Raw genomic sequence first — 24770 nt, 5'->3', positions numbered from 1 at the left:
CGCCGCCAGGAGGCGCTGTAAGGCAGGCAAGCCGCAAGTGTGTGTGTGTGTGTGTGTGTGTGTGTGTCTGTGTGTGTGTGTGTGTGTGTGTGTGTGTGTGGTGGTGGTGGTGGTGGTGGTGGGGGGGGGGGGGGGGGGGACGGGGGGACACTGAGAAGAGGCTCGGCTGCCGTCGTGAGCAGATCGAGACCCGAACAATCAATGAGTCCCGTCACCGGAGCAGCGCGAGAGCGTCGGAGCCTCCCAGCGACTTGAGGAACGTTGGTGAGTGACAAAGACTGAGAACACGGTCGGTTCTGGAGGGTCCGGGGTTCCCAGGGTTAGTTTGACCTGATGGGAACTCGTGATGCTCCATTTCGAGCTGCAACTGCAGAGCGATCAACTCTTCTCTTTTTTTCTTTTTTTTTAACTTCAAAAGAAATTCAGGTTGAAGCGGTGGGGGGGGGGGCGCGCTCGGGTGACGTCAGAGGCTAGATGAGACGTAGCACGTGACTCCAAGTTATCGTTTAGTTAGTTTCTAAAATGAAATCCGATGAATTCTCCAGTCATTTTTGATGACTGGTGTGGAACAACCCCTTGTGATCACTTTTCACAAAATGTGCTTGAATTATCAATCATCTCCTGATGCTTGAGTTTCATGGTCGTCTCTCTGGTTAAAGAAAGATGTAAAAAAGTCTAGAGGATGAACCTGCTCTCAGAGGAACTGGTCTTCTCAGGCTGAGCTGATGTCCATGGAGCCCCGTCAGCAGACGGCATCATGGACGCCATGGACAACAGACGCCACCTGAGAGCAGGACAGATGAGGTGGTGCAGGGAGGTGGAGCAATGGCGGGACGCAAGGCATCCCAGGGAAAAGGAGGGGGGTGAAGAGCTGGTGGAGGTGCTGCTCCGAGGAAAAGCCCCCTGGGGCTTCACCCTGAGAGGAGGCAGCGAGCACCGGGAGCCTCTGGTCATCACCAAGGTAACGCCTTTTTGGTTCAGGCTGCAATGTTCCTGATGAAAGTGTGTCTGATATTTGCTCCGTCACCTTCGGAGGAATGAGGGGATGCTTTCATCAGACCTGCTGCCTACGTCGGCCCTCGCTCGGGTTGCAGGCTGAGCAGGAGTTAATTTTTAATCGGAGCACTCAGGTTTCTGACCAGCTGCCTGCTCCTGAGGCCAGCGCCCAGGTGAGCCCAGTCTGCATGAGTTGATGTCATCATCAGGTGTCCACCAATGTGTGTTTCAGGTGGAGGAGGGCAGCGCAGCAGCAGCCGTCCGCCTCCGGGCCGGCGATGAGATGGTGAGCGTGAACGCCGTCCCCCTCAGTGGCTCTCGCCAGGAGGCCATCTGCCTGGTGAAGCGCTCCCACAAGAGCCTGAGCCTGGTGGTGCGCAGGTAGGGACAAGGAGACGGCGCCAAGAGGTGCAAGCACAATGAGCTGTGCGTCCTGGCCTGGAGGCTGCCTGATCCAAGCAAGGCTGCCCTGTAAACCGGGGATTCTCAAACTAGGGTCTGGGGACCCCCAGCGATCCTTGATGGTCTCTCAGCGAGTCCTCAACAAAACGAGGCATATTTTCATTCCACATTCACGAGCACACAATTATCTCAGCACAAGAATCCACACAGCAGCACCATTCTAACCTCTGAATGTAAGATTCAGAAAAGTCGTTTTCTCTCATTCATTGTGAATTATTCCTAATATTTTGGTGGGGTTTTGCTTTTAGCTTTTTACCAGATTGCCATTTTTTTGGCCATAATTTGGTGCTGAAGAGGTGACATTGTTGAATCGCTCAAGATTTCATCAAACTAAAAACATTTCCATGACAAACAATCGAAGAAACAAAAATCGCCAACAGATGATTATCGCTGATTTTGCTTTAAATGACAAAAGGCAACATCAGATTTATTTTCCAAGTTCCAGTCAGATGTGCTTGCAATCATGCGGCTTCACCTCAGTTTTGAGTGCCAAGTAAAGGAGAACAAGAGCAAGTTTGAGAACCTCTGCTGTAGAAGTCAACACCCGTGTCAGGGTTTCGTCAGGTCAGGTCAGAGGTCAGAGCTACCGTACCCTGAGAATGGGTGAACAGCAGTTTGAATTGGTTGAGGCCTGAGAAGACAGGAGTTGATGAAATCGTAGGAAGGAGCTCGAGCCGCTCTGCTTTCATTCCAGCTCTCCGCTCGGGCCTCTCACTGCTTGTTTGCCCACTGGGGGTAAAACAAAAGCCTGTATTGTGGCGATGGTGGAGCTCCAGCCAGCGCTGTTATTGCAGAGCAGATAATGACTCCTAAATGAGACGGAGAGGAGTCCCATCTGAATCTCAGCCTCCAACCAGCACCGCTCTGTGTTGGTGGGGCTGGGAGACAAGCAACCTGTCGCCCACTTCAGTCTTCACGTCAGTGTGCAGGTGGGGAAGTCAGGAGCTGCTGCCAATGGGCGCGAAAATGTTTATTTCAAACAGACGTGGTGTAGAATTATGATGTTCAGTGTTTATTTCTGGCCTCGTACAGCCCTGAGAGCCAGAAGCAGGTTTCAAAGGCACGTTGTCATAAAAAAAGGCAAAGACCACGTGGAGCATTTCTGTTTCCCCCGACGAGAGCTCGTTGAGCCATTTCACTACGCTGATGTCCGGCCCTGTCAGAATTACACAAAGCTTGAATCCAATTAGGAGTTGCAAAGCCACAGGCCAGGGCTCAGCTTTTCAAGGCGGGTCGAGTCAATAAGAGGGAAAATGTTGTAGTTGGCGAGTTTTAAAAGTCTGTTTCTGCAGGTGGAATAATCCGTCTCAGCACACAGTAAACGCCCTGCTCGTCTCAAGACAGGATATTTAGAAACTCCTCCTGAGAGACTGTTAAGTCCCCCTCGGATGGCTACTGTGCAGGCCCAACCCCCCTTGCTTTTAGGAAGAGTGGTACAGTCCATGTTGCCTAGGTGAGTTGACAGTGCTTAGTGGGATGTCAGCAGAGCTCATTGTTTGCGGGGGCTTTAGCTTCCCCGTCCGAGGGTCTGTTTGTCCAACCTCTCTGGACAGGTTGGGTCTTCATGAGATAGAAGAAGGTTCCACTTGCAGGTACTTCCTTCTTTCTTTCATTTCCTCTGATTCAATCACAAGCTCTCCTGAGAGGAGGGATTAGATCAGGCACAGTTTGATAACCGCGGCTGGATGACCTCTTAAGGTTCAGGGGCAGTTTGACCAAAGGAAGCTCCTGACGAGCTGCTTGACGTGGAAAACGGAGGATTTCTGACAAGATCAGTGCAGGTAAATGGATGAAGTAAATCTGTGTATGTGCGGCTCAAATGTGTCAAGGCAGCGCTTAAGACCATCAAATGAAGTGTTTCTAGAACGGTTTGAGAAACAAGTAGTGTACATATAAATAAATGTATATGTAAACTCATATTTTGGCTTAAAACCACCACATTCCAAAGCGCGTTCAAGCTTCCAGAATGTAAATATTTCCACTCAAAAAGCAACGGAAAGTTTTTACCAACCCTTGACTGTTCTCTCACGTCTTATCGCTAAAATCAGTGAGTTCACGAGACCTGGCCTGCAGCTTGTAGTTTGTTGAAGTACCTGGATCCCCAGGTAAACGGAACCTGGAGTGCCTGACGGGGTTTCTTGATCTAAAACATTTATCAGATCTTCCAGAAAGTGGGTGCTTTTGACTTTGGTGGGCAACTCCACCTGAACAACTGCGAAAACTTCCTTTTGTTCTGTCTGGAACCCTGTGAAGGGAGGAGTGTACCATTTTGAGTTTGCAACATATTTTGCCACCTTGACCACATGTTTTAAGTGGTCAGCTGATATCTGATCATATTTTAAAGCCGCAACGAGTCCAGACACAGAGCCAGATGTTCCTGCATGCTGCATTTCAGTGTCCTCCCCTTTTGATTATTTAATTTTATTTCATGTTGCCAGCACAGGCAGTGACGCTCTGATAAGCCCAGCTGTGATGACGCTGGCACTTTCTTTTGTGTGGGTGTGTTTAGAGCTCAGCGGGGCGAGATCAGTCTCAGCGGTGGCGGCTGCCGCTGCTGGATGTTTGGGCTCCACCGACAGCAAGCTGGTGAATCAGCAGAATATATCAGCACTGAGCTGCTGGATGAGCACTGGAAAAGGCGATGGAGGGATGTGATGAGTGGCAGTGAGCCGTGACTGAGGGGACAAATTAATCAATCTGAACACGCTGGTGTGTCCCAGTCTTGTCGGACCCCCAACACCAAAAACACAGAAGGGTGTGGGTGTTTGGTCCGCCTCGTGCAGACGGTCACTGTGGTGCTTCATTGGACAACAACATCAAGGATGTTTCCAGAGGTGACATCCATCAGCACTTTTGTAGCTCTTGATGAATATTTAATTTTAAGTGGGAGGGATCTTGAGATAATTTTGTCAAAGTCTGATATAAAATCCCCAGTGAAGAATCGCTGGCTAAATAATATGATCAGTGTAACAATGTTTCCCATTTTCCTTCACACTCATGATTCGTGTTCTTCAGCCTCTCCTCCCTCAGTGGAGGAGTTCATTGACGATGGCGTCTCAGTACCCCCCCAACATGCTGACATTGGTATCTTTCACAACAGACGTGGACGCAGGCCAAACATTCCTGTGCTTCCTGACAAGGACGCTGAATCAGATCTTCAGCAGGGAACCTGAGATGTGAGCTGCAGCGTTGTGCTGGAATGCTCGTCTACGAACCTCAAACGCCAGGCTGGGACGCTCCTGATACTGCCTCCCGCTCTCGAAACTTCAGCTTGGAGCTCAGTTTAAAACGTCAAAACAGCAAAGCCAGTTGCTTTTCCCAGAGCCCATGAAAGCATTCTGGATGCTTCACAAAACCGTTGACATGGCAACCCGTTATCGCTCCCCCTTCTGATAAGGCGTGAGCTGTTTCCTTGCAGTCAGAATACAAACACTAGATTACAGCAAGGACACCGGACAGGACAATAACTCCTCCCCTTGCCTCAAATCCCCCTTTATAATCCCTGGGATCTGCTCAGCGGCACAAGGTGGAGTGGTTGTGTGCTCGTGCTGGGGGGAGGACGGGGGGGCGGCTGCACATCAGTTGCAGAGTTTCCAGATTCCTCAGAGCTCATCTGGTTCAGACTGGTGGGAGTTCTGGTGTCCAAGTGCTTCTTTTTCCTGCCCTGAGGTGGAGTCTGCAGGGGGGGAGTGATGGGAACTTAGTTCAGACACTCAGAAGCGTTTCATAGTAGGTGAGTTGGGATGTCATTCTTGAGTGTGACCTGCTGTTTAACAAGAAAAAAGAATGACTGTGTCGTGAAGAATGGTGTAGCTTGATGCAGTTTGGCTTTTGTCATGTCGTTGAGCAAGTTTTTCTTTGTATGAAATACATGAATATGAAACTAAATGTGTATTTTAGGTACAGAATATTTATTTGAAAGGATATTTTTTCGTATCCTCCCAGATTGACACCAATATCACCTACAGGGAAGAGCCAGTAATGTGAGGACCTGCAGTCTTGAGTTCAGCTTGCTGCTAATAACGAGGTTTTTTGCCGCTGCACCTCTTGACTTGTTTCACGCCCTGTCGATGGCGGACGTCCCAGCAGCCACTGGGCCATGTACGTTTCAGTTTAGCTTTTTTCTTGAACAGCTCATATTCCTGGGAGTGGCATCGCTTCCCTGTGGAATATCAGTGACACACCAGCTGTATCCCCTGACAATAGACCCTTGATGCTTCACAAGAACACCCATTTGCATGTCTATAGTGGAGAAGCTTGTTGGGAGGCACCACAACTCTCACTTTATTAGGGAAGCGAGGGAGGCTTTAGAAATCAAACTCATACTGTAGGAGGACCGAACCAGCGGCCACTAAGAGGAAGAGTCTTCTTTTGCTGTTCTAGCTTGGTACAGGTCCCTGCCGGCTACTGCAGTCTCTCATTTCTGTTTCTGGATTGTCATCTTTTCATTTCCTTCTCTATCCATTATATTATTATTAATTTTTGTTTCTGTTTTAATGTGTTTTTGTTAGTATGAAAAGGTTAAATATTGCAGCAAATACTGGACTACAGAAAGCTCAACAAGTCAGCCTAGAAATCGGAGGCAGGTACTGCTAGGAGGTCATAACTGAGATGATGCACCTTCTTCGCAGCGACTTGGAGACTTTGACAGGGAGGTGGTGAACAGAGATGTCCCACTTGGAGAGGATGGCAGGAAGGGAAAAACACCTCCCTGCATTCCTCAGCTAAAAGAATGCAGCATCTCGACCAGGGCCTGGCAGGGCTGGAGCTCCAGTCAGGGTGTCTGAACTCCTGACTGAGCGGGATCTGAACTTCCCAGAGAAGCATTTTAAAAGTGCTCCTTACTTTAAAGTCTAATTTGACTCGTTGATGATGTTTGGATGTGTTATAAGAAGTCCACTGCATCTCCTGATTGTTTCTTCTTTCTCCTGTCTCTGCTTACATAAATTGATGAGGGCAGATTTGCCTCCGTCCTGCAGACTTGCGCAGCTACAAGTCGAGTCTGGTCCATCTGACTTTGACATTTCTGTCTTCTTCTGTTGTGAAGGGTTAGGGTTGCACAGGTTGCGTTCTTGCAGCAGCCAATGGCAGGCTGGCTGTCACTGAATGAACTCTCCTCCACTTTTGACGCAGCTTCAAGGGGCTTGGGGGTTATTGATGTGTTGGCCCGCATCGCTCATGTGGAGTGTTGGATTGACTTTGACGTCAGTTTTGAGCAGGTGGATTTTTCTCCGTGGGATTTCTGGTGCCTCCAGGTAGTTTTAAGATTAGAGGCTAATGAAGGGGAAGAAGGGAAGAAGCCACCAGTGGAATATTTGAAGATTTCTTGTTAGTAGTTCAACCGCGATGCATTGCTGACAGAAACAAAGTGTGTTGTGTTATCCTCTAATGTCCTGAATGGTCCTGAGATGCTGCTGTCTCCCTTCACCGTCTCTCCCTCCTTCACTCGCCGACCATCAGGGCAAACATGGTTGATGTTGTGTCGCCACACACGATGCCGTCAGAAACCGAGGTTCATGTGGCGAGGAGCTTTCTCACCAAGATTTTGCGAAGCTCTATGAGGTACCAGCAGTTGTTTTTTGTTTTTTGACCCTCGTGTTCTTTGGTTCCCCGTCTGTGCCTAGTGCTTCGTGCTCCAAAGGATTTCTCGCCTCATCAGCTCTCATCCGATTCCCTTCGTTGTAATTTGCACATTGGTGGTAGTGTGATGTTCAGTCCCCTCATCAGTCCCTGTTGTGTCCTAGAGATCACACCACATCTGTGGAAGTGTTTTTTTTATTGTTTTCTCTGTAGTTTCACTATAAATTCAGTGAAGCTGGAAACTTTATTAAAGTTGAAAACTCTTTTTGCAACATGCTTTCCAGGAAGAACCGCTTCAAAGGGTAAGTTTGAGAGTGAAGTGGATTGTACAGCAATTTAAAAGAAATCTTTCTACTGAAGAGTGAATGATTGAAATGAGAAAATATGATGTCAAAGTTTGGCAGTTGCACCCACAAATGTAGAAAAAGATGTCCTCTCACAGTCCATCTGCTGGACCTTCATGTGTATGTTAGTGAACCGCAAATCCAACTTGAATCCAGTATGAAACTTAACTAGAACTGGAGTCGCTGTTGAACTTCTTAGGATGACAAAAGTTTCTTGGCACCATTTGGTCTGAGAGTGGAAGCTGCATTCATCCATCAACATTTGGCCTGTGTTGCAATCGTATAGTTCCCTCTGCCCTTCCTCCACTGTCCAGTATGTAATAAAGTCACACGATTAAAGGACACAACACATCTTTGAGTAATGGAGTATGGGACGTCTCCAGGGTGAATGATGGGACCCCCAAACGCAGCTAAAATGTTCACTTTTCAAAGTCTTCATGTCAGTAGAGTTTGGAAGATGGCAAATAAGCTGAGATGCCAAATGCTGCCTTGAGCTGAGAGTATTCTTGCCTTTCTGCTCCACAGGAAGAATGAGCCGAGCTGGCGGCCCCATTCCTGGCACTCCTCCAAGCTGACAGAAGAGGACTCTGAGACCACCAAGGGAGAGGTCACCTCAGCACTGGTCTGGCAGCCAAAACATGAAGCAAGGTTAGCCTGCATTTAGTACTGATTATTGATTACTTTTTTACTCACGTCAGGTTGATTTGTGTGTCACCAAACCCCAACCAAAGTTCTGTCCTGACACTTCACAAGTAGAGCAGGTCCAGCACCTCCCTCCTTCAATGAACCTCCACCCAACAACTCTCCATCAGCAGCACATCCTGCAACAGCAGCCACCAGAATCTTCCTTGACCAGCAGGAAGGTGGAGCAGATCCAGGATCAGTGGGGACGGAGAGAGAGCAGGAGAGCAGGACAGAGACAAAGACAGAGAATGGAGGAAGACAGAGAGACAGAAGGAAAGAGAGGGACAGAGATAAAGAGAGAGAGAAAGGAGGAGAGACTGATAGACAGAGACAAAGCAGAGAATGGAGGAAGACAGAGAGACAGAAGGAAAGAGAGGGACAGAGAGAAAGAGAGAGAGAAAGGAGGAGAGACTGATGGACAGAGACAAAGAGAATGGAGGAGGACAGAGAGACAGAAGGAAAGAGAGGGACAGAGATAAAGAGAGAGAGAAAGGAGGAGAGACTGATGGACAGACGGGGACGTGAGCAGGTGGAGCTACGGGTGGCAGCTGGAGCCTCTTCCGCCTCTTCTTTAGTAAAGAGGGATGTTTGGTTTAACAACTACAAGAGTGTCAAATAAAATTCTTGGTGGTTATCATTCCTGATCTAGAACCGCAATCCAGTTCATTTTGTCTCCTAAATAAAGAGATGAATTCAGTTGAAATGCAAATCAGAATGTTTGAAGCACGATGGATGCTGTAACCCTGATTCATGACGTTGTTGCCTTTCATCTGATCTCATATACCAGGCCCAAAGACTCATCCTTTCAAGGGGACCAGAACAGCCAGCGTCTGCTAACCAGCCAGCTCAGCTCAATGAATAACATGGAAAAACTGGAGCGTCCAGCCCATCCCTACCCACCAGGCCGTCTTTCACCCACTAAATATACCCACACCACTGAGTCGCCCAGTGGACCAGGAGGCAAAAGAGACACTGGATTCAGCTGTTTGTCCAGCAGCTCCAGCCCGCCTGTCCATGACCCTTGCACACTTGGAAGGAAGGTCACCAGTATTGAAAACATTTTCTTCAAGGGCCTTCAGAATGAAGGGTCATTTCCAGTTGAGCGGCCCAGGTACCTGCAACCATCACTGGGCACGAGTGGCTGGGAGGGCTCACGGCTCGAGGAGCAGCCCCCCTCTCGAGCTTCCACTTTAGCTAGGTCAAGCGTCGGTCCAGTGTGGCAGGTACCAGAGAAGAAGAAGTCGCAATCTCCTCCTCCTCCACTTCCCCCCCTACGTAGTGACAGTTTTGTAGCTACAAAGGTGTTCCCTTACTGTGAAGGGTCTGATGGCCCAACAAGGAATCATGGCAGATCAGTTGACAAACAAACTGAATATAACAACTTGAACGGTGTCAAATCTCAACCGGAGAAAACCTCAGAGGTCAGACGTAGCTTCAACCCCCTGCCCACCAAAGACTTCCTCCACCCCAACACAGCTGCTGATCACAATCACCATCAGCTGCACCCCAACAAACACTTCTCCCTGTCCAGCAGTGACATCAGACCATCCCATTACACCCACTTACCTGCCCATCAAAGGCAATACAGTGACGAAAGTCCCTTTTACCTGCAGACGCGGTCAACTGCTCCCACCAAAATTCAGAGCGTGGGAAGCTACTACCGCAGTCTGCAGGATTTGCCCTCAAAGGCCTCCAGCCGGAAACTGGTCCATCATTCCACAGCATCCGTCACAGGTTCTGCTGCAAACCCAAACCTGGAAAATGGGGCACACAACAGATACTACAGCCTGGCAAGTAAGCAGTCAGTTCAGACTTCTGAGAACCAGGCCAGGCAGGGCACGGTGGAGAGCCGAAGCGGGGACACAGAAAAAACCCACTGGGTGAACAGCAATGAACAAGGCTTCCCAAGTTCCTCTAAGACAAATATGAAGGCAAAGTATTCTCTACCTCATTGCCAGATGCCTTACAGTGAAAATAAGGAGCGCAATGGCCATTGCCATTCGGCCAATGGTCTACACTATGACCACCATCCCTCTGAAGTTTCTGTTTGCAGCCGTAGCCCAGAAGATCCTGCAAAGAGAAGTGAGGGGCACACAAATGCTATGAAAATACTCTTCCCAACTCACCAGAGTAATGATCATAAGGTCGGTCTTTCAAAGCATCATGACCCGTGGGTGCCTCAGGAAGACCACAGAATATCCCCCCTAAAAACTCCACTTCTCCACTCCCTGACTCAGGAGAGGAAGAGTTTGGCTGAGAGGCAACCAACAGCGATGACCACGAGTTCCACGTACACTCAGGATGTCCTTGACACTGTGGCTGCCAGCAGTGGGAAGGCAAACAGGCGAAGTGACCGTTATGCCACCACCCTCCGCAATGAGATCAAGGAGAAGCGAGCTCAGCTGCAAAAGAGCCGCAGTGCTGCAACCCTGACTTGCGATGCGGAAGATGAGGAAGCAGAGGAGTGGAAATCCACCGAGACTCTGACGTCTTCAGGAGTCTTTTCTTACAAGGACCATCTGAAAGAGGCACAGGCCAGGGTCCTCCAGGCCACTTCTTTCCAGAGACGGGACCTTGAGCCACTTGGACCTGAAACAACGGTGGGTAAAACATCTAATGGTCGCATAAGAGGACGCAAGCGCTTCCCCTTGGCCAAGAGAACACACTCTTTCTCAGAGCCTGACAAAATAGACAAAGTGGGAGTGGAGGGAGGGCTTCAAACAGGATCTTTTGGAGAGCGGAGGAAGTTCTTTGAAGCCAAACCAACGTTTTCCAAGCCTGTGCCCAAGTCCAGTCAGACTCCAGACATAAAAGAGACAATTTCGCAGGCCCACTCATCTGTAGACCCTAAATGCCCCAGTCTTGGATGTGAGCAGGTCTTACTGGAGCAGCAAAGGCTTGGGACCTTTGCTGAGTACCAGGCCACATGGAACAAACAGAAAAAATCATCCGAGGTGAAGACACAAGGGAGATATCACTCAGCAGAGAACATCCTGGATGCAGATTCTGAGGAGAAAGCTGTGTGCATCCACGAGAGATCCAGATCATCTCCCTCTGCGGATTTTTACACACAGGTGAGCGAAGTGACCAGTGAGATAACTTCTTCGTAATACATGTGCGTGAGTGCATAAGAGCACCTTGCTCTCCAAAACTCTCACAAAAATAACTCATGTTTGTCATGTGATGTTTTACTTCCATGGGAAGAATTTGTTCAGCAAATTTGTTCTAGAACTCTGTGGTTGAGATTAGGGAATCAGTGACAGTGTAAGAGAAACACGCCACCTCATTGTTTTTGGTATCACAACAGGCAGGTGATCATTCTGGCCGAACACACGAGGTCTTCATGCAAAGAAGTAAGATCAGGTGCTTTTGTTTTCTGTAGAAACCCTAAAACCTTCTGTTTTTTGCAGAATATTCCTTCAACGTGGAGAGACCCCAAAGCCAAGCAGAACAGTGATTCTACCAGGTGAGAGAAGGAATCTTGATGTAATTGTAAGATAAAACCCTGATTAAATGCTCAAGGAAAAGAAGGAAATTAGAAGCACATGGGTAGAACAGGCCAACATCCACTCTATAAAGCAAATATTTCAAATTTTGCAAGGAAACCTGTTCCCAGCAGTACGTTTTTAGCTTGGGAAGGACATGCATACCCACTCTGACCTGTGGATTCCTGCCATCCATCATAAGGAAATGCTTTTGAGTTTTTCATCTAAATGGGGAATGTAGCTGGTTGACGTGATCTCCGCGTAGATGGAGAGCAGTTCTCCTCTTCCTGTTTCAGGTTTCCCGAGCCAAAACAAAATCATCATTTGTCCTGCCAGATATCATTCCAACCTAATCTTCGTAGCTCAGTCCAGGTGAACAGTATCTGCTTTGGTAAACTCTACCCAGATTCACAAACGTGTGCGTTTCAGATGATTCACGCTCAGTAGAGGGTGTCGGTTACCTGAGGCCAATGCTGGACTGCCACTGCTACTGTCTTGTTTTTCCAGTTGTTTCACGATTGTCAAATGTTATTTTTAATATAAGGGTTACAAGCCAATGATACTTTTGAGACTGAATGTAATTTTACTCTGTCAGGAGGAACTATTGTCATTGTGTGTTTACACTCTGGTGCTGGACTAAAAAAAGAGCTCGAAACCTCCCGTTTTATCTTGAGGTGCTGATGATGTTTGTCTTTATTTTGACCTCTAGAGGAAAGTCCGAGAGCAGGCAGCAACACCCGGTTAACCACAGCCCACAGTCGGCCCCGTCGGCCCCCCGACATGAGGGCCCAGGCCCAGGCCTCTCTGACCACAGGACCAAATCCAATGCTGCAGATCCCTCCTGTAGGCTCAGCCCCAACCCTGGCTCCCAGCACCCAGCCCAGCCTTCACAAATCAAGGGCCTCTTGTCGCCACCCAGGCCCCATATAGGCCTCGAAACCACATCCTCAACCCAGGAATTCCTCAGTGGCGCCCAGGCCGACCCGTCAGAGCTCCAGCCTGTGTCCAGTTCCAGCTCTGACACCCAGGGCCTTGCCCCTGCCCAGAGCCCCACCCTGGCAGGCTCTCCCACCCTCTGCAGGATGCTTGAACCAGATATGAATAAAGGAGGTGTGGAGAGTGAGGACAAGAGTCAGCGACAGCCAGCACCCTCCTCACCTCCTTCCCCGTTGTCCTCCTGGACAGCGTCTCTGGCTCTCCCTGTGGCGGATGGAGCACGCTCTCCCTCACCGCAGTTTTCACCACTGAGGCTGACTGACAAGCCACCAGTCGTGTCTGTGCAGGATGACTCACCACTCAGGTAAGCAGCTTATCTGAAATACTTCGGCTGGGCTTTGCCTCTTCACCTCCCCTCGTGGTGGAAATGTTTTCCCTTCTGCTCAGATAGAAACGGCTTCAAGAAATGCCACAGAGGGAAAGCTGGAGTTAAACCAGTAAACTGTGAGAATATTGAAAAAAAAAATCTGTATTTGAAAATGTTAAAAAATTTGAAATATTATGTAAATGTTCATGATTTGCCAATCGTAAGTTTGTAGTTGATGTCCTCTCCAGTCTGAGCCAAAGTGAACTGGAGGCTGTAATTTTTGTAAGCCACACGGTTGCTGTGACCTTTGGTCTCCATTGCCTTCCTACTGTATGATTCATTCTTGAGTTAGACACCGTTGACTTCATGGAAAAAAACAACCCTCCATGTTTCCATCTTGCTCGGAGTTCTCTGCTCCTCTTTTCAGACATGCTTTTCTCTTCAGTTGATATTTGGATATTTAGAATTTTTCCACCCTTTCCCTGGTGGCTTGATATTCATGCATAAGTGGTAAAACTTTGCTGAATTGTAATCAACCGTCCCAGATTTGCATTTGTCTCCTAAAAAAGAGATTTTGAGGGAAGAACCTCAGAAGAAATTTTACAAAATAGGTGAACATTAAAGATCAGTACTTTGAGATGTTGATGTATTCATTCCTGTCCAGGTCTGAGAGTGAGTCAAAGCTGGCGGAAGTGATGGACGGGAGCAGTTCAGTCAGGAAAGTCCCTGTGAGGATCGTCCACTCTGAAAGCTCCCTGGAGCGGGAAGGTCAAGCCTACCTGCCTCAGAACAGCGAGACCTGTGGCCTCTTCAAGCTGCTGCCTTTTATCCCATCTCTGGGTGACACAGAGAGCTCCACCTCCTCTCTGTTCAATCCCTACTGCCGTCGGCCCGCTCAGGACCCGGGTCGCACTTCAACAGCAGCTCGCTGTACCGGCAGCCCTGAGTCCAGCTCACTCGGGGCACAGAGCTCAGAGGAGGATGCGAAAAGGGAGGAACTGGCGAGGGACATCATGTGTAAAGACAAGTCCTTGGCTGACATCTTGAACCAGATCGGAAGGAAGACCACCATGGACCTCATGGAGGGACTATTTCCTCCAGAGGATCAGATCCTGGAAGGGGCCCACCAGCGCCGAAGAGCCTCTGCTGGCTCCAGGCTTCTGACCACGGCCAGGTGGGCAGTTGTCTCTGTCAGGCCAGTCTTCAAACCATTTGAAATTGAGTTTTGCTGGGTTTATCTGGAGTCGGCAGGTGCTGACACATCAGATCAGGACAGCCTTCCTCTAAGTGTTGTGGGAAGTTTACTTGGGTTTTCTGGCAGAAAGACTGGTAGGAATGATAGATAACCTTCAACAGCAGTTCAGCAGTTCATGATGGATGAAGGGATGAATCACATTATTTTCAACCAGGAGCTTTAATCCAAATTCTGCTTTGGGCTCCCATTGTTTTTAAAGTGGTTTCCTTCTGCTGAGATAGTTCCCTGAGCATGGCTGTGGGGCTGAGCTGAGACAGCAAACTGCCTGGTTCTGTTCAGGAAATCATCATGGTCTGGGTGGAAATAGAACATCTCTCTACGTTAGCCACATAATACCAAAGGCTCTTGGGAAAAAGCCTTCGAGGCAGACTTCTAACGTGCTGTCCCAGTCAAATTTCACAACTTAGTATGACAAAATTCTTTTGGCTGCCATTCACATCAGGCCAGAGGAGGGAACTAAAAACTCCAACCAGGGGTCTGGGCAGTTGGACTGCCTGGCTAAAAGGTTTGTGTTCATGTCCAGCCTTCCATCATCCTGCCGTCTGCTGGTTGGTGGGTGTAACATGTAGGCCAGCCAGCGCTACTGGATTGAGTTTACTGCTTCTGAGGGAGAATTGAGAGAGAAACAAGCTTCTTCTCGTGTGTGTGTGTGTGTGTGTGTGTGTGTGTGTGTGTGTGTTAGGAGGGAGGAGGAGGATGTGTCTGGTTCTGCAGCCGCCTCGCTCGTCCCCACCTCTTCTTACTACAACACATCAGCCCCAAAAGCTGAGCTCCTCATCAAGATGAAGGACATGCAGGAGCAGCTGGAGGAGCAGGACTCTGAAGATGAGCTGGATGTGGATCTGGCCAGTAAAAAGGTATTTAAAAGCCCTGATTGGGACTCGGTGTCATAAATGATGAATGATGTTTGTCACATTGTGTGCCCTGTGTTCTTACCCTTTCCAGCAAGAGTTGATTTCCAGCCTGGCGAGGAAGCTGGAGGTGCTGCGGGAGGCGCGGCAGAGCCTGCAGGAGGATGTGGAGGACAATGAGGCTCTGGGCCGGGAAGTGGAGGCCACAGTGCAGCGTCTCTGCCAGCCTAACCAGCTCGACAAGTTCCGCATGTTTGTTGGTGACCTGGATAAGGTGGTGAGCTTGCTGCTGTCACTGTCTGGCCGTCTCGCCCGGGTGGAGAATGCTCTCAACAGCCTGGAGGACGAAGCCCCTCCAGAGGAGAAGGTAACTGGCAGCCTTACAGCTGTTCAGGTCCCGTCGACATTCTGGATAATCTGATCCCTGCTCTACCTCCCTTTTCTCCACTAGCGCACTTTGATGGAGAAGCGCAAGCTGCTAATGCGGCAGTACGATGACGCCAAGGAGCTGAAGGAGAACCTGGACCGCCGGGAGCATCTGGTCTCTGGTATCATGGAGGCTCACTTGGACCCTGAGAGCCTGGATGACTACCGCCACTTTGTGAAGATGAAGTCAGCACTCATCATCGAGCAACGCAAACTGGAGGACAAGATCAAGCTGGGCGAGGAGCAGCTGAAGTGCCTGGTGGACAGTCTGCCGTTGGAGCAGAGGTCGCTGCTCTGATGGCTCTCAGAAAGTTCTCCTTCTGCCCTGAAGGTGCTGCGGTCGCATCCCACTTCAGCTGCGTCTGACAATTTCTCGAATCAGAGACTGCATTTCACAGGATGTTTTTGCACATGATGAGCCATCGTGTCGTCATGAACTGATGTCTGTGGATCAGAGACATGCAAAACGTGAGAAATGCAAGATGCCTTTTTGCGGAGTGTTGACTGAGGACTTTCCTGCTTTATGTAACTGCATTAACTCTCGAATAAACCTGAGCTGTACAGGTAAGATCCCTGGCTTCCGACGGAGCTTCCTGGCCTGTAAAATTTGCTGTTTGAATGAAATAATTGTCACAGGACGAACGCTCACTCGTACGATCCGCTGCAGCCAGAAACTGTGCAGGCCTGAAAGTGCAAGTGCCTTAAAGCTGCGTTCCTTCAAACGGCCAGCGGGTGCAAAAAGACCTGTGTCATCATAGATTGTGACATGAAATGGAAGCACGGGTCTGACTAACAACGCCACTCTAGGCAGCAGAGAGCTCATTCATGCCGCCAGTGACCCCCACTCCCATGTCACTGCGACCGCAGTTGAGAAGGTCAGTTGTGTGGAAGTCTGACGGATAAATACGAGCATTGAGTGGCGTCTCCCTGCACCGGCGTTCACAAAGCAGTTGGTGATGTCACGCTGGCTGACCCCACACTTCATACGTGAGTCCTGCCGCTAGAGAGGAACAGCGCCATCTGTCTGCTCTGTCCTAAAAAGCAATTGCCCAAATCAAAAATGGCAGCAGTCTTGAAGCTGGTCTCTTAATTTTACACACAATTCTGGGTCTGAGCTGCCGTTCTGTACCATGTGACTGCCGCCTCCTCGTCTATGACAGCGAATTTCTAGGATGGAGGGAGAAACAAGTTTTATTGAAACCTGTTTTGAATTTGGTGTCCAATTAAACCCAAGTGAAAGTACACATGAACCAAGGGGACTGTTTTCAGTCTTTATTTTTGTTACTTCAGGCTCACTCCTCCATGTGGCTGGGTTTGTCATTGTTTGTTTTCAGAGATATTTTCTACTAAATGATTGTAGCCTCCTGTAAAACGTTCTTGGAGACAGGAAGTGCTTTTCCTGACAGGTACCTGAACTCCTCTCACCGTGTTCCTTTTCTCTGATTGAACCAAGAGTTGGACTCTAATATTGTCGCTGATCAGCTGATGACAAGGCACCGCTCCTGCTCTCTCTTTCCATGTTGTCACTTTACCAGCTGATGGGACAGGTTTTGACTTTGTGTCTTTCACGTCACGCTTGAGTTGGACGCTTTCTCATCTCACTCCTGGAGGTCTGATTCGCCCCAGCGGTGCAGATGAGGCTCCCGCCGCTTTCCTCATTCAAACCCTGCGGATGGTTTGACTGTAACCTCACAGGTCGAACTCCTTGGTTCGCCGCTGATGAACTTCTGCCTCCGTGAGAGGCCAGAGGAGCAGCTGGTTTTCTCTGGAGGAGGTTACAAAAGTTAGCACTTTACTCTCTCGTTGGGTCCTTTCAGGGACACCTGTTCATCTGAAGACGTGCCCCCTGTGGCCTCCGGGGACTGGCGTGGGTGCACGGCCCGCGCCTCATGTATGCGGTGCACTCTTTCACCACTTTGAAACCAATAAAATGATAAACCAGAGCTCCGTTTCTTTTTGTTTTTCTTGCCTTTTTTTACCGGAACAACCAGCATTTATGACACATGTTTTTTTTTTTGTATGACAGAAACGGTTTTCTCTTCAGCCTGGAAGCTTTAATGTTGGACATTTTCTTCTTTATCCTATTTGACACATTTGCTTATTGGACTTACAAAAGCTGTCGTTTGGAAGAGGTCATCGATTCATCACAGTAACAGAGGGTTTCAGAAGAAAGAAGAAGTGCACAGAATTCAAAGCTGAACTGTCAACCCCGCCCGGCTTCATCAGAGTCCATATACTGTCAATGTTTCACAGAGTGACGGGACACTCAGTTCCTGAGAGCAGGATGAGGAAGTGTTGCCTCTGAACACACAAAGGAAAACTCTCTTGACCCGACACTCAGGAGTGACTCGGCGCTCCAGATCCTGGCGAAGGAAACGGGGACTTCTGGGGTCTGACCGACTGGAGCTGAGGGAAACCTTTAACGTGCTGGTGAGACTGATCTGAAGGAGAGTTGGTTGGAGTGTTTGTTTGTGTCATCACTCCATGAACGATTACAAGCACAGTTTACGTGAACTCGTCTTATTTGTATTATCTTTGTGCTGTCAGCGCAGAGAGACACCTTCCAGGCAGGTATTTGTGTGACTTCACCTGAGTCTGTCTGCTCTCAGGGGAGTTGGAGCAAGAAGAGGGAGGATGTGAACAAGGACGGGACGGTGCGGTTCTTCTGGCTGCAGGTGTTGGCTGGGATCAGGACAGTCTTGGCGCCGTCAGGCTCCGTCACTGTGATGGCCTACTTGGCTCACACCGCCCATGCCCAGCTCAGTGCCCTCTGCTTGGGCTGTGTGGGCTGGACTCTCACCGCCGTGGCCTTGGGACTCGTCCAGTGGAGGGTCTGGCTGGTTTTGGACAGCGAGGTGATCAGCTCAGGGGTGGCCTGGGTGGGCATCTGGAGGGCCTGCTTTAACAGCCACGCCCTGGCGAGCCCTGGCTCCACTGTCATGTACTGCAGGTACATTGGCCTGACTGAAGCATTCACACCGCCTGAGATTGCGGCGGGACAAGTCCTCGTGCTCTTTTCTCTGCTTGTGGGGGTTTTGGGGAATGTTGCTGGGTTTTATACCCTGAGGAATGTCTACTTTGGGATGGAGAAAAACCTGCAGTGTTGCTTCTTCACCACTGGGGCACTGTTCCTGTCAGCTGCAGGGGTGTCGCTCGTACCCCTCCTGTGGAACATGATCTCCGTGGTGACCAATCAGACAATCAAGTTCCCCCCTGACTTCAAAATGCCCCACAGCCCTGATTCACAGCATGTGGGGTGTGGGATTGGGGTAGGGATTGTGGGCACATCCCTGATGATCATCAGTGGGAGTATTTTCTGTACCTACAGGTTACCAGGGAGGTCCCAGCCTGGCAGACCAAGGGCAGAGGTGCAGATCGGTGGTTGGAGCAGGGATGACACTGTCTTCCAGTCCCACGAACACGGATGAACAGTTGGGTTTCCTGCTGAATTATTTGCTGAAGGGGAAAGTGGAGGAAGCTGCCTCTCCCTACGAGTGGAGGTTGTTTTGTTTTTTAAATTAACATCTTTAAATATACTGTTTCACAATAATATATTGAAAAGAAATAGGATTAAACAACAAGTTAATGAGTATGAAAGAAGAGGTTGCTAAAAATGAGGAGCAAATTTGAGATGTCACGCAGTTTTCTAGGGAAGAGACAGCACGTTGAGTTTCTCAGTCAATAAGATGAACTGAGAGCTTCATCAGTGCCTGTGCAGGATCGTGTGTGCCTGAAATATTCTTAAAAGGTTTCTCTACTTCTGCATCTTTCAAATATCCTGATTTTTAACCTCTTTGCCATTCAAACTTTGATTACAACAGACGACTTTCATCGTTGACAGCAGCAGGACGCCGAGAAGCCCAGAGGCTCATGACAAGAGGAAGCTCTCGCGCGCTCCTCCGTCAGTCACTGCTCCCTGATCAACCTCGCATCAGACATGTAGCACTTTACAACCTCGGGGTTACTTATCACCTACTTACTGCTCCTTGATTGGACCCAATGGCTCATCCTTTACCCTCTGGGGTAAAATGACTCACCTCCTGACGACAGGCTTGCTGGCGACACTGGAGGACGCTGGTTCCTCTGAGTCCAGAGCTGCTCCGTCTGAGGCGTCTCCATGGAACTCCTGTTGGGTTTTCTCATGAATAAAATGGAGTGCCAGAGTTTGAAGAACGTACGGTTCTTCCAGTGGGAAATGGAATGTATGAAACAGTCGCCATGACACTCCAACAGCCACAAAATGAATCTTTCTCCTGTCATCGGAAGCTGCGGTGTTGATCCCCGCAACGACGAACCTCATCTTCATGTTAGATTCATCCTGATAGGGTTTATAAGCTCCAAGTTATCGAGCTATCAGCTCTCGGTTCTGCTGCTGCCTCACCAGTCGCCCCCGCATGAATGTACACACCAGCAGAGTTTTTCTTAAATATTTTATTCAAAAAGGGGGGAAAGCAAAAATCTCATCTCCATAATTTCAAACCATCTGTATCAATGTTCCTCTAGTGGTGAACAATCCCTGCACCTGAGTGAGACCAGTTATGGCTCCAGTCCCAGCCCTCACTGGGAGCTGTGGAGTTCACCTGAGCCGTGACTGATGTACGGATGAAGCATGGCAACAGGCGGTCAGGCTGGAAGATCTCATTGGAGCAACGTTTTGGATCCTGGGACAGTTGAAGTTGCACGCTCCTCTGGGAGGTTATGACCATTTAATAGTGCTCCTATCACCAAGTCACTGCCTCCTCTTATTTACAAAAACTTGCCTTTTCAGTTACTTTCTACTTTGTAGAACGTAACGTATTTTTCTGAACGGTGAGACAACGTGGCAGTAGAGACAAAAACATCCCAGAGGTGCAATCCAACCAATTCCATCCTTCCTGAATTTGACTCAACCTTTTCATTTCCTATCACATTAATTTAGAAGATAACGAGGTTCAGGGCTGCTGGCCGTCTTGAGGAACGTCGTACAGTACACAGATTAAGAGCTTCATTCCAAAACACAAAAAGAAAAGCTTTACAAACCAGAAACGCTGACAGCGCAGTAAATGTCACTGTTTGCAGATGAGCGTCATCTCAGGTGAAAGAAGTGCCACGCTGTCAGCAGGGAGACCAGACGAACATGTCCATAGCAGGATACAGAGGATTCACTTTGACAGAGTGAAGCCTCGAATATGAAGAAAAGACGACACTGGGGATACGTTTGTGTATCATTCAAACACACTAATACTGAATACAACATATACAAGTAAAGCACAATTATCATCGTAAGAAATGTATCAACGATTACCAATTTACAATTTCAAGCTGATGGAGGCTGTCAAACACACGCCGGATCCGCCCATGATTAAAACAACTGTTGAGTGATTGTGAGGAACTGTCACGCCACGCCACCGAGGGAGCTTCCTGCCTCCGGTACTGAGAACGTCTGCTGAATGCCCTGAACGTGAATGAGGAAGTGTGGAATGAATGGCGCTGTGTACAAAGGGTCGCATCTCTGTAAACAACAAAGCCAACTTCAACTCCCAACACGAGGGACACGTGGTGACGCAAGACCTGAAAGGAAGAGCGCATCAACAATGACGCGGTCGTCACCGCTCAGCTGGTGCTGATTTGTTTCAGCCTTTTTGGTGCTGCAAATGCGAACTGCAAAAACGCCCTTGAAGCTTCAAGAAACCCCCAGGGTTCCTCTCAGAGAAGTTCCCAGAAGTGTGCTGGTGGAAAACACCTGTCGGGTTGTCCTGAAAAGACGCTGGTTTGACTTTCACAGGAAGCCGTCCAGCGAGGCGAGCCAGCGGCCAATCAAATACGTGCCTGCTTCCTGGTGGAAACAAACACCTGCAGGGGAACTTTCCAGTGTTCTAAAATCCTTGTTTCACGTGTCTCCATACTCCGCCCTTCTAAATTTCATTCCTGATTCACAGTAACTGACGCGGTCTACTTGGTTACACAGCTCGGGAGCCCGCAGGCGCCCTGAAAGAGAACTCAAACACAGGGGGACGCCTGCAATCCTTGACTTGTCTTGCAGCTGAACCTGCACCAGCACGATGACAGAACCCGCTTTTTCAGTGACCTATTCCTTTGATGCAGACGGCTTTTTGATCCGTCGTTTGCTGTTCCTGATGCTTCATGAAGATGGGATGAAGACAAACTAACAGACTCATTGGGTGCTGGACTCGTGTTGAGTGCTGCAGCTCAGGTCATCAACATGAGCGCCGCTGCACTCCCAGGAGCCAACCAGCTCATCCCTGCCTCATCCCTCCCTCAGTCTGTTCACCTTTCTGCCCTGATGTGTGGAAGCCCTGATAGAGTTTGATCCAGATGGTTTGAAACTGAACAAAAATACGTACATAAAAAATAAAATATAAAATAAGAAAGAGTAAGAATGCAGGGGGGTTTAATCATTCCAAAGTCCACCGGTCTGTTCTTGATACACCTCAATGACATCCTCGTCCTCCATTCCCAGCTGGAAAACAAGCAGCGAAGACACCTTTTAGCTGGATCAGTAATTGTCTGCATTTGAGGTACAATTTAGCAGAATTTAGCAAAGTGGAGAAGAGATAAAGGAAGTGCGTTATACTGGACACCAGTCATTTCAACGGAGGGGGCAACTTATCCACCTCTTTCGGAGTTTGGTTGTCTGCGATTCTCTGTCCTTCGAACAGAAACCTTAGCGTGCTTGCTGGGACCCCCTGAAGAAGAGACACACAACAGGCACGGTCAGAGATGATCAAGAAGACACTTGTGTCTGTCTCCTTCTACTCTGGACCATCTTTGTGTCTGCAATCAAGTTCACTGATTGATAGATGCTGGTCATGGAGGGTGGAGTGGAGCTCCAGATGTTCTCCTCCTACCTGTCTCTGGCTGTACGACTCCTTCAGCTTTTTTAGATGCGTTGTCATTTTCACCTTGAAGTGGATTTCACTGCTGTCCTGTGGACAGAGACAAAGTGAGGGTGAGCGGCAGTAAGGGTGCACCACTGCAGAGCTCCAGAAGAATTAAAAATATTCCCCACCACAACAAAAAGAAATAGCTCACCAAACAAACACCAACATTGTTTCGACCGAGAGTGAAAGCTTTGGGTCTAAAAACACGCAGAGGTCGTCACGGGAACAAGATGCTCAGACGGAGCAGGATAACGGACTACGGGAAGACGGGAGTCAGGGAGCGCGCCGCAGACAAACCTGACCGCCAATTTATCTTAAGTCAAACAGAGAATCTGTGGGGTTCCAAAACGGTGTATGAGAGGTCGGACTTGTAAGTGAACAGACTTGGAAAGACACTCCGGATCAAGTCTTTAGGGTGCAGTGACGCATGCTAAATTTTCAGTAACATTATTTACATACCCTTTAACATCTTAATTCAAATGTCATTTTCTTCCATATTTAATCAAATACTGTCTTTGAATGCTAAGGTTGTTTTTTTACTCTGTCTTTTTATTGATTTTTACACAAAGACAGTGTACAAAGCACACAAATGTCAACGCGGAGGTGAAGATGCCATAGACACAAACATCATAACCCTTTCGCCCCACCCCTGCAACAGTACCACCGCACCACCAACATAAATACATGGTCGTAATAATACAGGACGAAAGAATGAGAAAAATAGAAGAGAGAAAACAAACACAATAGTAATAAGAACTGAAACGAAACAAAAGGGTATCATCAATCAGGAAAGGTCCTTCTGAGCTTTAGAGTACACACAACACTGGATCAGTCTGCTGATCTCCAGCCTCTCCACATGGTTGAAGAAAGGCTCCCAGGCAGGATAAGGTGACTGAATACGTCCCCTCCTGGAATAGCGAATCTTCTCTAATACCAAATGAAGCAAAGGGTCATTGACCCACATCTTAAGGGAAGGGGGAGGTTCCTCCTTCCATGAAAGCGTGTCAGTCGCCTTGCTTTGAGAGTTGTGACTGCTGTCATGTTTTTGCCTGGCGGTTAAGGTGAATATCTGGTGGGGCTGTTCCAAATATGGCAGTGATGCCGGATGGTTCTACAGGCACAAAGGTTCTCTTTTCTTCACTTTGCCAAGCGCTCTGTAGAGAAACTTGCCTGGCCTGGCGAGCGGGAATGTAGAACACCGCTCCTCACACCTGACAACTACCTGTCATATCCATTCCTTTAAGGTCCATCTCTCTCAGAACCCCCATTCCTAGTCGAGGCGCTTTAAAAGTATCCTTTATAAATGATCAAATCTAAAATGTGGAAAACGGCTCCGGTGTGTATAAACCTGCTGTCACGTCAATAACAAGTCTTTCAATGTGAATAAACTGTGTTGGAAAACGTCATTATTAATTTTTTACCAGTCAAACAAACAGGAATATCTGCTGACTTTGTAGACGAGGAACCAATAAGAAGTTCCCACTAACGCATACCTGAGATGCAGAAAGTGTCAAAGCAATGAGAAGAACTAAGAGCTGCTCAATGGGACCAATCGTCCCAGCACCCCCTCGTACCTGACCGATCACTTTTAATTTGATGTACTCTCCATCCTTCTTATCACCCCCGTCTTGGCTGGATGGTTTTGTCTCCTACAAAACAACAACAATAACAAAAATCCACAAAATGTTTCACTATCTTAAACGCCACACACATTTCACACAGGCCTTGAGTTCAGATACACAAGTAACATGAGTCGAAGTTACAAACGCCGGTGACAGTAACGGTCCCCAACTTCTGGTGACGCCTGTTGTTTCAAAGGATAACTTGGAAAATGAGCTAAATGCAAAGCTATCTGCTAAGCTAAACAGCTAAATAGGTAGCGAGATGTGGGCCTGAAGCTACAGTCGCTAACAGTTAGCATATTAGATAACCAGGTAACAGCCACAAAACACCAGTATGTCTATTTCCTATATCTGGTACATAAAATGTCCAAAAAAAAGAGCCTTTGACGATTAATTCTCACCGTATCTGACATGTTTTTCCTCTGAGTGTAGTGCGAGAAATACAACGACAATAGCTATGGAGCAAGCTATCAGACGCTACTCCGCTCACTAGCTCGGTGTAGTGAGAATATCACATCCGGAACTGACGTATGTCAAGTCCTTCTTTCAAAATAGTTCCAGGTAATGGATTTTATTTCATTCAATTTTGTTTTATTTTATCACTAGTTTAAGTTAAAATTGGGAACAAAAGGAGGAATTCTGTTTGAAACGTGAATTTTACAAAATTATATATATATATATATATAGATAGATATAGATATAGATATATAGATATAGATATAGATATAGATATATAGATATAGATATGGATATATATAGATATAGATATATATAGATATATAGATATAGATATGGATATATAATTACTTGCCAAAACCAACAGCCAAGAAGGTGACAAAAAGAAAGACTGAAACATCTGTGTCGCTAATTAGACCAAGACA

At 48.1% G+C, this 24770-nt stretch overlaps 3 protein-coding genes across 15 annotated transcripts; 2 read left to right on the top strand and 1 right to left on the bottom strand.

Annotated features, from left to right (window-relative positions):
* The first annotated feature begins 147 nt into the window (after positions 1 to 147).
* LOC147272868 (protein Shroom2-like) lies at positions 148 to 17774 on the top strand. Of its 11 annotated transcripts, XM_086202576.1 has the most exons (12): positions 2944 to 3050; positions 3157 to 3239; positions 6919 to 7020; positions 7323 to 7340; positions 7908 to 8030; positions 8854 to 11140; positions 11477 to 11532; positions 12261 to 12851; positions 13519 to 14028; positions 14792 to 14966; positions 15055 to 15327; positions 15412 to 17774. In XM_086202576.1, exons 3-12 carry the CDS (start codon positions 6926 to 6928, stop codon positions 15682 to 15684), a joined length of 4401 nt encoding a protein of 1466 aa, XP_086058702.1. In that variant the 5' UTR covers positions 2944 to 3050; positions 3157 to 3239; positions 6919 to 6925; the 3' UTR covers positions 15685 to 17774. The 11 variants fall into 11 exon arrangements, with proteins under 11 accessions (XP_086058700.1, XP_086058704.1, XP_086058701.1 ...); XM_086202574.1 differs by lacking the exons at positions 2944 to 3050; positions 3157 to 3239; positions 6919 to 7020; positions 7323 to 7340 and adding exons at positions 148 to 264; positions 717 to 961; positions 1229 to 1377; XM_086202579.1 differs by lacking the exon at positions 6919 to 7020.
* On the top strand, positions 17685 to 24507 carry LOC147272866 (claudin-34-like). Of its 3 annotated transcripts, none has more exons than XR_015113460.1 (3): positions 17685 to 17816; positions 17996 to 18886; positions 19208 to 24507. XR_015113460.1 is itself a non-coding variant. In XM_086202587.1 (3 exons), the coding sequence occupies exons 2-3, from the start codon at positions 18113 to 18115 to the stop codon at positions 18812 to 18814; spliced, it is 324 nt and encodes a 107-aa protein (XP_086058713.1). In that variant the 5' UTR covers positions 17685 to 17816; positions 17996 to 18112; the 3' UTR covers positions 18815 to 24507. The 3 variants fall into 3 exon arrangements, 2 of the variants coding, with proteins under 2 accessions (XP_086058713.1, XP_086058711.1); XM_086202587.1 differs by having other exon boundaries at positions 17996 to 18336; positions 18715 to 24507; XM_086202585.1 differs by having other exon boundaries at positions 17996 to 24507.
* sumo1 (small ubiquitin like modifier 1) lies at positions 19798 to 24427 on the bottom strand. Its single transcript, XM_086202588.1, has 5 exons — positions 24291 to 24427; positions 23842 to 23916; positions 22235 to 22312; positions 22001 to 22072; positions 19798 to 21846 (listed from the first exon to the last, which is right to left on the bottom strand). Exons 1-5 carry the CDS (start codon positions 24300 to 24302, stop codon positions 21778 to 21780), a joined length of 306 nt encoding a protein of 101 aa, XP_086058714.1. The 5' UTR covers positions 24303 to 24427; the 3' UTR covers positions 19798 to 21777.
* Positions 24508 to 24770: the final 263 nt, after the last annotated feature.

The sequence above is a fragment of the Aulostomus chinensis genome, chromosome 1 (assembly GCF_037954235.1).
Source record: "Aulostomus chinensis isolate RoL2024-O1b breed Wild chromosome 1, RoL_Achi_v1.0, whole genome shotgun sequence".
Lineage (NCBI taxonomy): Eukaryota > Metazoa > Chordata > Actinopteri > Syngnathiformes > Aulostomidae > Aulostomus > Aulostomus chinensis.
This window is presented reverse-complemented; position numbering and strand designations above follow the sequence as displayed.